Genomic DNA, 17,060 nt, shown 5'->3' with positions numbered 1-17,060 from the left:
AATATTCATTATGATGTTTTCGTTTTCACACTCTGTAGAATGGAGATGCACATTGCACTGTTCATTCTGTGCACCTGCCATCTATATAGTAATGCATTAGTTGTGTGTTGTTGTTGTCGTAGATGTTTTTTTTTATGACTCGGTGAAAATGTGGGGTTTGCGTAAAGCAGGGGTCGTCAACTCAAAACGGGTCGCGGGCCACTTTTCAAATTTCGTAGAGGCCGCGGTCCGTAAGAATGCATTATTGAGACAAAAATGCCACGCAGTTTAGCAACCACGTTTATAAAAGTTTACGCCAGTACAACGCTGTGCTCCCTAACGTTGGCGCCTGTCATAGTTACCACAAAATAAGCACTACTTCATAACAGTAGTACAAATACAACAAGGAATATCCTGATAATCAATTTCATGTTATTTTGAATTATGAGCTTCGCACGATACCTGGCAACGCTTTTCATTGACCAAGCACCGAGGAATCAATATTGGGGCCGGTGAGACACGTTACTATAGCTGAAAGACTGTCTTCTCCTAAAGCTTGATCTTGTGGGAAAGCCCTAAGCCGTTTTCTAAGCGTTTTGCTCTTGGCAGTGTCTGGGTCATTGAACGCCATGTCCAGCCCATTCATATCGGCTGATTCTCCCTCGATGGCATACTGTTGGCAGCGTGGAAGCCGTTTAGTGAGGAATAGTGATGTTGGGCACAGGCGAATAGCTTATTTTGAAACAACACTTTGAAACTTAAATATATTTTACCATTTCTAAATGCTTTACTTATTGTTCTTCCCAAATCTAAAATCACAGCGTGTTGGTGACCCCTGCCGAAAAGTTTGCAGATTAGAGTGAGTATGTCCTCCTGGTTAGTGATGGTTAAGAACCACTGCGCTATTAGGTAACTATCCGTAGTTGTTATAGTTCCACCACAACGTTGACGCTAAAGTATAGCGAACAAATATAAGCGAGATTTTTGAACAAGCAACATCTCATGTTATTGTATTTGAACGAAACAGTCTATATTATGTAGTAGGCCACCGTATATATAGGTTTAAAATACGAAAACATAATATTAGGATATTTGAATGGTCATTAGGAAACGATGGTCTCTGGTAGAGGGTGATGGTGTGTTGTCGAAGGTTGTTCTCCATCGATACCGCCTTCAAGCTCCACGTTATTAGACTCGAACGTTGGATTTCTGCTGCCGGCCGAATTCTTGCCGTTGGCAATGAAGCCAGCCTTTAATACGTCATATCGCGATGGTATATATTCCCTCACGAATAACCACTTCACTACCCTGGATATGATTACTGTGGTCAGAAAGGTTGTAAGCATGGCCACCGTTTTCACGGGGAATCGATTTCCGCCAACGTAGTTGAATGGTCCGGGAATATTCAGCAAAAATTCCCCGCCTCCGATTCTAATGATGATTCCAAGACATATGCCAACGAGTGTTCCATAGGCGTTGGTGTCAAGATATAGAGAGCAGACGAACTGTAAAAACATAACAGATATTCGCTATCGGCTGGGCAGTATTGAATCTGGAAACAGTAATTGCAAGAATGACCTCACTGCGCCTGAATGATATAAGATAGACTAAGGTTCTTACCTGCGGAAACGTGAGAACGTAGAGAAAATCAGCGCTAAGAAGGAATAAAGTCATGATTGACGGGACTTGAATAGCCATCGTGGCTGATGCAATTCCGAAAACAAGAATAGAGATACGGAAGGCCCACATAATTTCCTTGGAAGAAGCCTGTTATTACAAATTTACGGATTGTCTAAAAGTTTGCAATATGGACTCCGTTCGTTAAAGGTGTTCTGGGGAAAATTATGACCTATCCGGGACTCGAACCGGAATGTCGTTTTTTTTTTTGCAAAAGGCTGAATTCCATTCCATCGGAAAAGAATGCCTAGTTCGCGTCGCTTTTATTGTAGAATTGTAGGTTTCTACAGATTTAACTTGACGACGATATAGGATCGTCCTTCTACATCAGGGGTGGGCAAACTTTTGAGCTGGCGGGTCGCATTCAACATCTGAATCCATTCGCGGGACGCACTATATAAAATTGGGATTATAAACCAAAACGCAATATTGGTATTTGATTATATAGTGTAGACATGGAGATTATATATATGCTTATTCAAAACAATCCAAACATTGATTTGATGATATCGTACAGTACACGCGTCGGAAACAGTGGCGAGATTTCATATAGGCTGGTCGACCTCAACCAATTTGTCAAAACTACAGAGATGAAAGTGGGTTGTGCCGACTCTTAGAACAGGATTGAAATTTAAATCTGTGAGCAGCGATCTGTTCATAGATTTACTAATTCCACTTCTGATTCAGTTCCAGGTCACACAATGCTGACAGCATCATAACCATGTTAGCTTCAAACACGCTTCTACTATGTGTAGATAAAATATAAATAGCCTGATTCTACGCATACAGAGTACGAATCTACCTAACACACGCGCGAATCGTTTTTTATAAGCACATCACTGAAATAATTAAAATTGGAGTGGCCAATCTGAAATCACACTCGTGATCCGAATTATGTCAATCTCGTTTAGGATTCCTGTGATGTTTAGCAGTTCGAACCTTTCAGACTGCGTGGACCTTGAAATCGGGTTGTCGCGCAAGAAATTAGACATAAAAATGATATAGAAAAAGTATTTACCTTAGAACAGTAGTTCTCAAACATTTTAAGACACGCCCTCCCCCTTATGATGGTAATAAATTTCGCGCCCCCGTTATCGTCATATCACAAAACGCAACCAGGATATTAGCAAACCTAACGGATAGTTTGATGGCATGGAAGGTGACGACTGTGGATGAGATATTTTTAAATATGTAATTCAGACTGAATGCAGAGCAATAATTATTCATGGGATGCTCAGCGCCGCGCGTCCCTTCAGGTGCTTTCACGCCACTTATCATGGTCCACCACCCAGTTTTCAGAATCACTTCCATATACTTATCATGGTGAAATAAACTAAGAAATTGTTTAAATAAAGTCCCTGCATCAATTCGATTTTTAGTCCGCATTTTACCAATATTATTAATAAGTTTCTTTAGACTCTCGCGGACCGCACAGAACGGTGTTAAGGGCCGCATGCGGCCCACGGGCCGTAGTTTGCCCACCCCTGTTCTACACGCTACAGCAAGGACGGGAAACTTCTCCTCTACTTGGCGGGCCGGATTACAGAATCGATACACCAATTGCGTATTTACAACAGGGGTTAAACCCGTTCAGACGCCAAACGTCAGAGGCCGAACGCCCAGCGGCGGCCGAATGTCTATACGGCGTTTGGCGTCTGGTTTTCTGAGACGCCGAGTAGCTATACTACTGCCACCGCTTATTATTACAAAAATGTAACAGTATGCAATCCTAGGTATCATATAGTTGGGAGAACTTAATAGTCGCGCCATGAAATTATTTAGCCTCTGCTCAGTATATACCAAACGCCGTATGGCTACTCGGTGTCTCAACATCCCAGACGCCAAACGCCGAAAAGCTACTCGGCGTCTGAACATAACAGACGCCAAACGCCGTAAAGCTACTCGGCGTCTCAGAAAACCAGACGCCAAACGCCGTACAGACATTCGGCCGCCGCTCGGCGTTTGGCTCCTGGCCTCTGAGCGGGTTTAACCGCTCCTCCGTATTTATCCACAAGGAATAAATCCTATTTATTGCAAACCTTAAGATTAAACCATATAGAGACCAACCGCAGTATTTATTGAATGTATTAACGTAATGTACTTCAATAGCTGTTGAAATCATTCAGACATCTCTGGTTGGTCAATGTTGTCAACAAGTTATTTGAACTCTGGCTGCGTGTCGGACGTAGAAACCCGCGCGCCCTGTCTGTCTAGGACTCTAGGCCTTTATAGTAAAGACTTCATATCAACATCAGTAATATTGGAACGCGGCCTTGTCTTGTTAATGTCCATGGTCGAGAATATTTGCTATGTAGACCCGAACAAAACAAGTACTTTCACGACCAAATTGACCATCTTTCTCAGGTTAGCAAACTGGGATTCATTCTGTGACGCATAAAATATGTCAACACTGTCAGCTTAGAAGTTCACTTTCAGGTGGAAACTCTCTGCGGGTCGCTCAAAATTTGTATATCAAAAGCTATAGATCACGAGGTAACACTTTGGAATCAGTTGATTGGTCCGGCCCGCGAGTGATTTGAAAGCTTGAATCCGGCCCGCGACGCAATTTGAGTTCACACCCCTGTTCTAGGCCTTTGTAAGATATCAGACGGAGAGGGGGAGCCTATCGGATTATCGCACTACGGATTACGCCAATCGCAAAATACTAACCTTCGGCCTGATTACAGCGACATACAGGTTTCTTGTAAACTCCCCACCGAAAGATAAAGCCGCCGAATCTGCAGACGACATAACAGCCGCCGTCACTGCCCCCAAGCCTATATACCCGACCGCTGCCGGTGTCAGGTATTTCATCACAATTGGTAGTATTTGAATTTCATTTCCTAGGTCAGCAGGAGATGTGCCAGTACCATTTAAGTACGTAGTGAGTGTCCAATCTGAATAATACATACATTAGTTCAAAAAATAACTCATCAGCAGGGAGTAGATGTTAAACATTTACTTGTCGAGGCTCCAACAGCTCCAATCAGAATTGGAGGTATAAGGATAAAAGTGGTTATGACACCACCGGCCACTCCCACAATTTGAGCATTTCTTGTAGTATCAATCGCCAGCAGCCTTTGGAAGACTATCTGCACGGGTACACCACCTAGAAGCTAGTTCAATTTCAGTTTATCATTGGCAACGCGTTGCAGCTGATTGCGGTGTCTGAACATGACATTTTGAACATACTGGAACAAATATGGTATCGATATACGGTCCAGCAATGCTTGAATCCCAAGTGCCGGACCATCCACCTTCCGTTGCAAACGTTTCGCTTATGCTCGAGACTGCTTCATTGGAAATCGCAAATGGTACGACAAGCACCTATGGAAGTAGGCTACATATATAGCGACATTTTACAGGTGACTGAATAATACTTATAACGAGGGAAAGATTCGACGAATCAAATAATGAGCCTAAGAACACAGTATATAATATTGCTACAATTCTATTCATACTAATGGGTTATTCGGTATCAGAACATTATCGTGAATTCGATATCATGGGTTTCAGCCAATGCACGGATCACTTCACAAGTACATTTCACGGCGTCGTATGTCATAGCGTCGAAGCGTTCGGCACCCAGTAGTTCGGTGACTCAATACTATAGTCGCTTCTTATTATGTTGTTATATAATTGTAATGCATTCATGCATATTGCATAGATTCACTTTCTGCATTCGGCGCTATTATGAGTGAATGCTAGGTAGTGATACCGCAAACCAAAACTGTTTTGCAGAGAATCTTATCAGCGATATTATCAGTTTATGGATAATCTTATCAATTCAGAGCACCGCAAGACTGCGTTACAGTGAAAAGAAAAGGAAGGAGCCGGGAGATAGTATATTTAACCACCCACCTTGACCTAGAACATGTAAATAATGGCATGCTATTGCACATACGCACTGAACAAAAAGCAACAGAAGATAGCATAAAAGGTGGTGCAATGAAAGTGAAGTGGCATGTGTCGGTGGGTGAGGTAAATGTATGATGCTTTTCCCCCCACAAGGTCTCAATATTCATACGTATATTATTCCAGACAAATCGAGGTTAGAACAGGAATTGGAAATCTCGACACGAGTTTGGAATATACGTACCAATCCGATTAGCATCAGAAAAAGCTGGATGACGTCGGTAAATGCAACTGCGTATATCCCACCGAATAGAGTATACAAAATGGCGATTGCTGCTGACAGGATAATGGCGACAACTCGGCTCAATCCTGACACCACTTCTATTGTCCCGCCTGTGATATATTGAAGTGTCAGTTATTTGCATGCTGAATTTAATACGCAGCCAACACATATAACAGATATACTAGGGTTACCATACGTCTTCCTTCTTCAGGTTTTTGAAAATGTCCTCCGAGGAAGCCTAAACGTACTGCTTTTTCGCAATTCGTCCTCGTTTACAGCTTTTAGAGCTAAGATAGTGGGTAGATGGTGAGTGAAATTGGCATAAACGACGCTAAATAGAAAATTCGTGGTTCGAACGAAAGTGTGACGACCTTTTTTTTAGTCAACCAACGTAAAGTGTGAAAGAAAAACTGTATTTCTGGAGTTGAGCTGGAAAGTTGGAAAGTTGGCCTTTTTTTAGTCAACAATCACAATGTCGTGGAAAATTTACCATTTTTCCGGATTTTACTCCAGTATTCTAAGTCTAAAAATTTTGAAAAAATGTTCTCCTTTCCCGATTCCAAAATATGGTAACCCTAGTCCCTAGATATAGCCTACATACAGTCAAGATTTACACAAAGTATTAAGAAAGACTGATGTATGCGTGACATGACGCATCAGAGACGGGATGAGACCGAACTTGAGTACTGTAAACAGGGTACAAAGCTGGAACAGGAGCAAAAAGCCGTATGCCCGGAATCGCGCATTTTTATCGGAGATGGAACCGGAGCTCTACGTGAAATTCACGAGGAACTGGAGCCAGTTGTTAGAATGATAGCTGCGGCTCTGTTGTACTACTTCACAAGATGTATTCGTATTTCCACTCCGGTGACGTCATATTTTGTGATACGATTGTTGATATACAATGTTCTTCAATTCGCTACTATAGTTGCCTGCCAATAATCGTCAGCCGAAATTATTCGGGCACATCTCAATATGAATACACTATTAAATTCTATTATACTTTCCAAGTGCATTCAGTATTGCCGCAGCAAATATGATACCGCCGAATGCCTCTACACAGAAGTAGAAAGCGGCGAAGTATTTTCCCAGAGTCTTCTCAAATGGATCCAAGACCGTTAAATAATTCTGTAAACGAGGGCGGGAGTTACAGTGAATGATGCATTCATAACTCGATATGCCCTATACATGAATTGTGAACGTGGTCGTAAACTATTTTTGTCATGTCAATATTAATCACTTCGTTATATAAAGATCTTAAGCTTTTTTGCTAATCATTTAGCACAGTGGTATAAAGCCAAAAGCGGCAATGACCAATTTCTCGTTTCTCGTCTGTGTCCATTATAGTTACTAGATATATATCCGCTCAATTTTGTACATCCTGTTTTCAATGCAAACAGAATGGCAGTACGTGCTTGGTGTTCTGGAATAGGTCAAATATATAGTTATATATGATATGGAAAATCACAAATGTAATCATACATATGTTCATTTATTTGCAGCCCACTCATGTATTTTGTAACTCCGAGCCGCAGTCCGTAACCATCGAAATTCGTGTATTTGTAATCTACGAGAGATACCGCCGCTATACATGCCTATATATATGGAATATGGGAATATGATAAGCCGTTTAAATGCACCTTTTCTCGCATCCTCTTGATGAAAAATAACGCAGCAATCACTAAACTTAATCCGAAGAACAGAGTACCCACACACCAAATCAGACCGAGATATGGAGAATAAACCGTTTCGGCCGTTCCATTAATTGCTCCTCCTCCTACCCACGTAGCTGTAAACATGCAGGATGAAACAAGATTAAAAACTCCCCACATATCAAGCTCCTGATTTCATTGTGAATTCGTCGTTCACACTTGTCAAGTTGTTGAGATTTCCAATATTTGATTAAGGCGATATATATTGATCTTCTAAAATTATTCCATAATATATTGTATATGGTGACTATTTGCAATTACCTGTTACGGTGCATATTCCAAGGAACAAACCGATATCTTTCGCCCCGACGATGATAGTGTCAGAGGATTTTTCACTACGTTGGTTTCGTGTCCTTCTTACCGCCCATGCTCCCACGGCAGCGATAAGGGCATAAAATACAAATATGCAAATTAAAGCCGGTATATCTAGTTCACTCATAATGTTTCAGATCTAACAACTATAACAAAGGTAAACTAACGCCTGAATTAAGACGTGGCGTTTGAGAAAATCAAATATATTAACTGAAATGCATTGCGAAACCCTTCTGCGCTCCAATGGAATATATAATCCTAAAACGGCCAGTGGCAGGCCTGTAACGTAGCTGGTCTACGCTTGTATGTGTATAGTCTCGTCAACTTATCACACCTTTGCAGTTCATTCACCGATGATGTTCATGTAAACCTACATTGCATAGGACTAGAAATAATTCACACGATGTAGGCTACCCGTAACGCATACTATGTCAAAAGCGCGTATGACGATCAAAGCATCAGCGAACGATAAGAACAAAATATCGTAGTTGCGGGCGGTCTCGTGGTAACTAAACCTTTCTTTTCGTTGTATTTCTTTTTGTATATCTTAAAGCTATAAAACAGAAATAAAATGATGCTGATAAGGACGGCAATCCTCCATACCGCATCGGTAAAGATTGCTGGTATTCAAAGCAGATGTTCGCCGAACAAATCATAAATTCGTAATGTACGTCGCTGCAGCCAATGACCAAAATGACACTGGTGCTATGGAAAACGTTAATTATCACGCGAGCGCTAGCTTGCCGATCATTCGTTTCCTGTGAAGTTCGTGCCTTCATCGATCTGACGATTCTAACGTCTAGTCCAGGTGTCGGAAACCGTCAGCGCTTCGCGCAATATATTATATCTATGTCTTGAATTTAATAGGGGTAGCCTACCCCTCCTCATAAAATTCTCGGCGTCGGTAGTTACCGTGCCACGACACACCAAGACACATGAAGTTTCGACCAACATGCGAATCCGCGAAGTGCGGTGCCAAAAACATCGGCAGCGAGATTGGCTACCTTGGCTTAAAATTATTGCATCATGTTGGCCAACATTGCAGAAATATATATTAAATATGTCCAATTATAGCCTAATCCACTTGTTCATAAGCCGAATAGTCCTGTCCTGGCCCCACTGTACAAATGTGAAGAAATGTCAACTTGGAATCGTGTGCGTCTCACGGAAGAGGTTTTTCTTTTAGTTTAGTCAACATATTTATTTTTTATACATATATTTTTCCTCCTACAAAAAAGCCGCGGGTTGCCGACCTCTGTTAGCCCATTGGTTCGGAAACAAAACAAAAAATGACGCAACGGCCTCATAACAATTTTTAGATGGATCAAAACAGATAAACATAAAACAACACTTTGGTTTTTATGGTATCAATGTGACGTGTGTACCAGGTACACTGTACACTAGGGCTGTTCAAAAATAACTTTTTTTCCTGAATCTTGCTGGTTACTTGATTAAATCGTTAGGTTGCCTTAAAAAACGACGCACACCAAATTTGAATTCATTCCGACAGATATTCGCGGTTTACGTAGAGTTTGAAAATTTTGGATTTGCCCAAAAACGCAAAAAAAATTTTTTTTTAAATTTTTCTGCCAACCCCATGAAATTGTTGGGCTGTCTTCAAAAACTATGCAAAACAAATTTGACTCAATTCCAAGCCGTAGAAGCGGAGTTATTTCAGTTTTTATTCGATAATTCTGGGATTATCCTTGATTGGTGGATAATCCAAGAATTATCACCGAAAAACTGGAATAACTCCGCTTCTACGGCTTGGAATTGAGTCAAATTTGTTTTGCATAGTTTTTGAAGACAGCCCAACAATTTCATGGGGTTGGCAGAAAAATTTGAAAAAAAAATTTTATTGCGTTTTTGGGCAAATCCAAAATTTTCAAACTCCACGTAAACCGCGAATAATGATCGGAATGAATTCAAATTTGGTGTGCGTCGTTTTTTAAGGCAACCTAACGATTTAATCAAGTGTGGCCGTTCTGTCTTTGTTCCTATTATAATCTATATACCTCACAGAAGATGATGCCACTGTCTTTCAGGTTCGAGACTGAAATGAGAGGTTCCACCGAATGCGAACTCACAGTATGTATTTCACAAAAGCAGCAGTCAAGTACCAAAATGCCAGCGCAGCAGAATACGAATAATACTAGTTCCTCATTTTCCCGCCGGCGTGCTCTCCTAACCGGAGATCACCCAGCCTCCGGATCCGAGCGGTTACACCTCTCCCCTCCCTAATTGAGTGAGCTAGGAGGAAAAAGATCACTCACAAGCGGCAAGGCCGTGCAAAAATAAATAAAAATGACAATACGTACAAAAAAGGCAATCACATGAAGTAACAAGATCAATTGAAGTCAGTTACATAGTCGTTTAAATATGCAGGTCGAATACGATTACGTCTGGGCATGACATTCATTTCACAGTTTGAAGGTATGACAACAGTTTCAGAATTCAAGGACTCTGCGGGTGACTGACTGGGTAAGTCCTCTTCACCCTCAACAATATAAGGATGGAGATTATCAACATGGGTTATGCGAAATTTGCTGGTGTCAACATTTTGAATACGATACACAAAATTTTCCAATTTCTCGACAACTCGCCAGGGACCATTCCAGCCAGAGGACAGTTTCCTATGCTTAGGCGGGTAATAAAACCAAACGTAAGAGCCAACTTCAAATTCGTGCGATTCAACATAACGATTGAAATATGTTTTCTGTTTCACAGCAGATCTACGCAATTTCTCACGTGCAAATTTAAACGCATCAACACTGGCCGCAGAAAACCATTCAACATAGTCAGTGTAACATTTGCGCGGCGTGCATTTCGGAGGTCTACCATAAACAATATCACTCGGCAAGGAAACTTCACGACCAAGAAATAACTTATTAGGAGTGTACCCAGTGGAATCATGAACACTTGAACGATAAGCTTGCAGTAAATATGGCAAATGAACATCCCAATCAGATCTACTCTCATTGACATAACTGGTCAACATCTGCAAAATGGACCTATTATTTCTCTCAGTTAACCCATCAGATTGGGGTCGAAAAGTTGTAGTTCTAGTCTTGAAAATTTCATACAATCCACACATCTCTTGAAATAACCTGGATTCAAATTGCACTCCTTGATCAGTGTGTATAATATTCGGTGCGCCAAACTTACAAAAAAATTCTGTCACAAGAATATCGGCTGCTGATGCAGCCAGAAGGTCCTTCATTGGGTACGCTTCAACCCACTTAGTAAAATAATCAGTAACCACCATCAGGTATTTATTGCCCAGTTCAGTAGATGGCATAGGACCCACAAAATCAAGAGAAATCCTATCTAAGGGTTCAGAGCAAAGCATCTTTACCAATTTGGCACGCTTTTTTCCATGTCCAGTTTTACTTGATGTGCAAGGTTTGCAAAATTTTACCCAGTTACTGATATCTTGCTTCATGCCAGGCCAATAAAAGCGATCTCTCAATTTAGCATAAGTTTTGTCCCGCCCCAAATGGCCACCTGTTCGCAAGGTATGATATTCGGTAAATAGTTTCCTACGCAACGACATGGGCATAACAATTTGAAAAGTTGAATCACAGCCGGGATTAACTTGCAAATATTCACGATACAAAACACCATTACGCAAAGATAAAAACTTCCAATGAGAACACAAGACTCTGACCATGTGAGAATGCAGTAGCAACTCTTCGGAAGAAGGTTTACCACTGGCAGATTCCTTCAATGATATTACCGTCCCAATGTCCGAGTCGACCATCTGCAAATCGCGCAACTCTTCATTGGACAAAGTATGCAACCAGTTAGGCGCAGGCGAAGGTCGATCAACAGAGTTTGTAACGGAGTCGGTGCCCACACTAACGGGAGCAACAATTGCATGACAAACAGAATCATGTTCATTACAGTTCAGACATTCTGCACGGCTACACTTCCTTCTGTAACGCCGAGACAACCCATCAGCATTTCCATGCTTTTTTCCTTCTCGATGCTCAACGTCATATTCAAAGCTACTCAGGTACGTTATCCATCGAGCAACAACCCCGCTCGGGTCTTTGAAATTTAGAAGCCAACGCAACGAGGAATGGTCAGTACGTAACACAAATTTCCTCCCATATAGATAGTGGCGAAAATGCTCCACCGCCCACCGAACAGCGAATAGCTCTCTGTATGTCGCGCAATAGTTCTTCTGCTCCTTGCTTAACGCTTTACTGGCATATCCAATCACTTTCTCTTCACCATCTTGCAATTGAGACAACACGGCTCCGGCAGCAAACCCGCTGCAATCAGTGTCCAAAATAAACGTACCACCATCCCGTTGAGGATATGATAAAATCGGAGTCGAGGTAAGGACTTTTTTCAACTCATCAAAAGCAGCCTGACATTTGTCCGTCCAAGTGAACTTCACACCTTTTCTCATCAGGTCCGTCAATGGACTGGCAATAGAAGCGAATGAAGGAACAAATTTACGATAATATGTTGCGGTCCCAAGGAAGCTTTGCAACTCCTTCAGTTTTGTAGGGACTGGCCAGTCTCGTACCACAGCAGTCTTATTTTCGTCACACTTTACACCATCAGTTGATATAACATGACCCAAGTATTCGACTTGGCGACGAAACAGTTTACATTTCTTCGGCTTGAACTTCATCCCAGCACGACGTATCCGTGAAAAGACGCCACGGAGATTTTCCAATTCACAATCAAAATCATTACTATAAACCATTACATCGTCCACAAAAACAAGTGTAGTTTTCCACAAAACGTCTCGAAGAATATTCTCCATCAAGCGTTCGAAAAGGGCCGGAGAATTTGACATACCCATAGGCAGAACTTTGAATTGATAGTGATTTCGACCAGGCAAGGAAAACGCGGTTTTATAGCGATCTGCTTCCTCTATTTCCACTTGAAAAAATCCACTATCCAAGTCTAAACAACTGAACCAAGATGCTCCACCCAATGAATCCAGTATATCGTCAATCCTGGGAAGGCTGTACGCATCCTTCACAGTAACAGAGTTCAGTTGGCGATAGTCCAAAACAAGGCGATGTGAAACACCATCCTTCTTGGGTATCAAAATCAATGGGGCATTATAAGGAGAATTCGATTCTTCAATCACATCTTGCTCAAGCAATTTGTCAATTTCTTTGTTTGCAGCGTCCCACTTCGCCCAGCCAAGCCTACGAGGAGGTATTTTCACAGGTTCCAATTTAGTAGTCTGGATGCGGTGCTTAATGGCATCAGTTCGACCAAGCTTTCCACCTGGTACCGTAAATACATCTTGAAACTCACGTAACAGTTCTTCAACTTTTACCCTCTGATCGACAGTTATATCCTCAATATCATCAAGCATGGCCTGCAATGACCCAGGTAACGGTGTAAGTACTCCACCAGAACTCTCCTCGAAAACCTCTGTAGGTATGGATTCTTCATTCACGTTTTTCATCATTTTCTCATCGCCAGTAATTGAAGAGACCATTTGCACGGAACCACTATCATCTGGACGCATCAAGGCAATCAAGCAGGAGTCAGGAATAACAACATCCTCTTCCGATAAATTCGCCAATAACAATGGCACTTTTGCGCAATCTGGGTTCACAATACCGGAAGAAAGAAACACACCTCGAGCACCAAATTCAGAAACAAAAGAGCCAACTGGATCAACCACAGCTGTCACATTACAGTCATTTTCAGTCCAAGGACAAGAAATACTGCCCCAAATCAATTTCTCACTCCTTTTCGGTATCACGTATGATTGTTGGGTACTAATACGACAACATACAATCTTTCGATTGGGCTTAACAATGGGCACCATTTTGCCAGCAACACTTATACACTCGTCTCTCGCGTACAATACTACATCAAAATCACGAAGAGCATCAAGGCCCAAAATACCAACAGGAGTGCCGAGTTTAGCAACGTTAACAGCCATTTCTTTACACACATCATTAATACAAAGCTTCAAGCACAATCTACCAACAACGTCTAGCTTGTAGCCATTTGCCACAGTAAAGTCCCTCGTAATGGGCTCCAACATATTCCAAGAATAACCCAAAATATCAAAAAGTTCGACGCTAATAAACGTTTCGGGACTACCACTATCAATCAAAAACTGGAAAAAATAACCATCAACACCGATACTCGCATACCAGTTTACCTTTAAATCAAGCGCACAAATCAACTTCTCCAAGTCAGGGGCATACCAGTCAGGTGCCAATTGTTGGTCACCTATCGTCTCTCTAAAAAATCCTTCGGAGCAGTAGGCTGTTCGGTAGAGGTGTTCCTTTGACCAATCCCGTCATTCATATTATCGTTTGGAAGTAGTTCCCTGCATTCATCCTCCCAGTGTCCATTTTTCCTACATCGAGCACATACAGGCACACGGCAGAACTTTGCGGAGTGACCATACATTCCACAATGGTTACAATTCCCTTGAAACCGTCTTCTGTGACCGTAGCTGTCTTGCCTACGCGCTGTAGAAAATTTCAATTCCTCCATCTCCTTTGAAAACATATTCTTCAGTTGCCTCATTTCATTTTCCAAGTCGGCTACCATCTTTGTAAACTCAGGTTTTCCACCAGAAGTACAACCGTCACTGCATGTCTTGCCTGTCGCAATCGGGGCAATCATGGGTTTACGTAGTACTGAGGACTTTGAAGTTTTAAGAACATCCAATACATCTGTTGCTCGGTCGACCAGGTCCCATAGCGATGCTTCTTTGTTTTCAATCGACAAGGCCAAGGCAACGCTTGCATCTCCATACCCCGTAGCAAATTGTCTTTTAGTCAAACTCTCGACTTCCATTTGGTCACGCCCAGGAAACGCCTTCCTCGCCAACTTCTGTAGTGCGATAGCGAAATCAGCAGGAGACTCCTGAAGGTTTTTCTCACGAGCATAAAACTCACGAACATAGTCCTTCTCATGGGTTGATTTACCCAATCGTTTCTTCAGATGCGACACCAACTTGTCATAATCGCGACGATCTTCTTCTTGTAGTTCTAAAGCCAATTTCTGAGCATGGCCTTCGAGGCATACCTCTAATTGCAATGCAGCGATGCCTCTATCCCAATCATGTAGTAATACCATGGCCTTGAAATGTTGCAAGTAATCTTCAAAAGGTTCTTTACCATCACCACTGAAGTGTCTCGGTGAGGTCACACCGATCGAGTGGACAGCCAAACCATTACACTGACGAGGTGTGCTTGCCCAAGCAGACTTCCCAAAATTGCTAAACTCGGGTACCGGTACCATACCAGATGCTGAATATACTTGCTGTTTTGAAGATCTCTTCTGTTCCACTCTCACATCATTCTCTGGTCTCGGAGCACACAAGGAAGATGAATCGACCGACTCATGTTCAGTATTTATCATTTCCTTCTTTGCAATGACAATATGAGCATTCAACAAGTCCAAAATTTGCTGGCTTTGTCCATGCAGAGCGTTCATTTCATCACGGAATTCCTCTTGATTTCCACGCATAATACGCAATTCCTGGCGCAGTTCATTGTTCTCCTCACGCAGAACATGCAATTCATGGCTCATGCGCTGGTTTTGACTGCACATCTGATTCTGATTTTCAAGCAAAGTGTTCATTTCCTGGCGCAGAATCTTCACCTCTTTCCCCGATTCAACTGCTACGATTCTTGAACTCTCTGCATCATTTTGGACTTTTGCAAAAGTTCTCAATAACAATGTACCAGTATCAATTTCTTCGTTCTCGCCGCCTACTGCAAACGGCTCATCTCTCTCATATTCAGAGTCAAGTCCTGGCGTGCTCGCCATTGTGGCCGTTCTGTCTTTGTTCCTATTATAATCTATATACCTCACAGAAGATGATGCCACTGTCTTTCAGGTTCGAGACTGAAATGAGAGGTTCCACCGAATGCGAACTCACAGTATGTATTTCACAAAAGCAGCAGTCAAGTACCAAAATGCCAGCGCAGCAGAATACGAATAATACTAGTTCCTCATTTTCCCGCCGGCGTGCTCTCCTAACCGGAGATCACCCAGCCTCCGGATCCGAGCGGTTACACAAGTAACCAGCAAGATTCAGGAAAAAAAGTTATTTTTGAACAGCCCTACTGTACACTGTACCTGCGTCTTTGCCACCAACTCGGCTATGTTTGGTTCCGCGTTGGATAACGCAAGATGCCTAATATATCACATTCAACCGGTTCAAACTCACAACCCCTGGAAACGCTGGTCTTGGGTGTCTAATAAGGCGGCTGAACTAACTATACTAGGCGTGGGTAATTTCATCAGATAGACGAATAGACGCATCCTTCCGTAACAACTCAAGTATCTCATTTCCCTCTTTTTTGTCTTGCCGCCTCGTCGAGCGGAATGTCTTCTGGTCAGTCGCAGGTATGCGGTAATTATGTCTCTGCAGCAGTTTTGCATCTGAGTCATCCACTACGTAAGGTCAGCTTTTACCATGGCGAGGACGTTAAAAACGTTACTTAACCTTCCACGCTAATCTGACAGCAACTCGGAAGATTTCTGGGCTGCACCGGTAGGTGGATATGAGTTGGATTTGACTGCTGCATAGCTACTTGAACCGATGGACGAACGCTGATGAGTTTTGGATTGTATTCGCGATAAAATGCGTATTGTTTTTCGGGTACCCAAAATAATATCAAAAAATCTAGTGAACAAAAATTTCAAGTCATAAACATCTGACCCGATATACTCCACTTTATGTTGATTTACGAGATAAGTTTTGGGCTCCTTCCAGCTTCAAGATTTGGAAAACCATTTGCTGCCAGGAAATTTTTGAAGAGCTTCTTGGAGGTACAGAACTTCAATAGACAATTGATAGTACATTCGTGTCGAAATGAACCCGGATGTTCTCGGCCAACACTCGTCGGTGATAATAGTCAGCAACCAGTGGAGAATTGTAAACAAATTTGTATAATTTGGCGATACGATTGTTGATACTCAATTCCAATTCTCTGCTAGTTGCTGGCGATTACCCCTGACGAGTGACAGCCGAAACTATTCGGGCTCACTATTCAATTGAAACTTTTGATGCTCCTTAAGACACTGGTCTTCCAGCTCGTTTTCATTATTTGGAAGGTTCTTCACGGTCCTAGAAAATTAACTCGCGGACCCTAGTTTGAGAACCACTGGTCCAGCCCAAGCCTATATCCTTCCGAAAATAACACCGCTCGCATATAATTGTGGGCCCCACCTGCTTAACCAACAACGAACCAAGTCAGTAATCTCCGTATCACTAAAACGACTTCAAA

General features: G+C 42.1%; 1 protein-coding gene across 2 annotated transcripts; it reads right to left on the bottom strand.

Moving 5' to 3' along the window:
* Window positions 1–960: 960 nt before the first annotated feature.
* Window positions 961–9,371, bottom strand: LOC145441801 (high affinity choline transporter 1-like). Of its 2 annotated transcripts, XM_080319740.1 has the most exons (9): window positions 7,768–9,371; window positions 7,435–7,583; window positions 6,804–6,922; window positions 5,756–5,906; window positions 4,849–4,983; window positions 4,619–4,772; window positions 4,327–4,553; window positions 1,600–1,746; window positions 961–1,484 (listed from the first exon to the last, which is right to left on the bottom strand). In XM_080319740.1, exons 1-9 carry the CDS (start codon window positions 7,943–7,945, stop codon window positions 1,083–1,085), a joined length of 1,662 nt encoding a protein of 553 aa, XP_080175866.1. In that variant the 5' UTR covers window positions 7,946–9,371; the 3' UTR covers window positions 961–1,082. The 2 variants fall into 2 exon arrangements, with proteins under 2 accessions (XP_080175866.1, XP_080175868.1); XM_080319742.1 differs by lacking the exon at window positions 7,768–9,371 and having other exon boundaries at window positions 5,756–5,904; window positions 6,798–6,922; window positions 7,435–7,465.
* Between the last annotated feature and the right edge of the window lie 7,689 nt (window positions 9,372–17,060).

The sequence above is a fragment of the Botryllus schlosseri genome, chromosome 6, assembly GCF_051294905.1.
Source record: "Botryllus schlosseri isolate E-star chromosome 6, Bs_hap1, whole genome shotgun sequence".
Taxonomy (NCBI): domain Eukaryota; kingdom Metazoa; phylum Chordata; class Ascidiacea; order Stolidobranchia; family Styelidae; genus Botryllus; species Botryllus schlosseri.
Note: the sequence above shows the minus strand (reverse complement) of the source record. Positions and strands in the feature narration are given on the sequence as shown.

Bases quoted from the DNA above. Each gene is read 5' to 3' on its own strand.
- LOC145441801 (XM_080319740.1), bottom strand. From the start codon at position 7,945: ATGAGTGAACTAGATATACCGGCTTTAATTTGCATATTTGTATTTTAT. The intron at 4,554-4,618 runs GTAAATGTTTAA...TGTATTATTCAG, and splicing joins AGCTGTTGGAGCCTCGACAA to ATTGGACACTCACTACGTAC. The intron at 1,747-4,326 runs GTTAGTATTTTG...TTGTAATAACAG, and splicing joins TCGCTGTAATCAGGCCGAAG to GCTTCTTCCAAGGAAATTAT.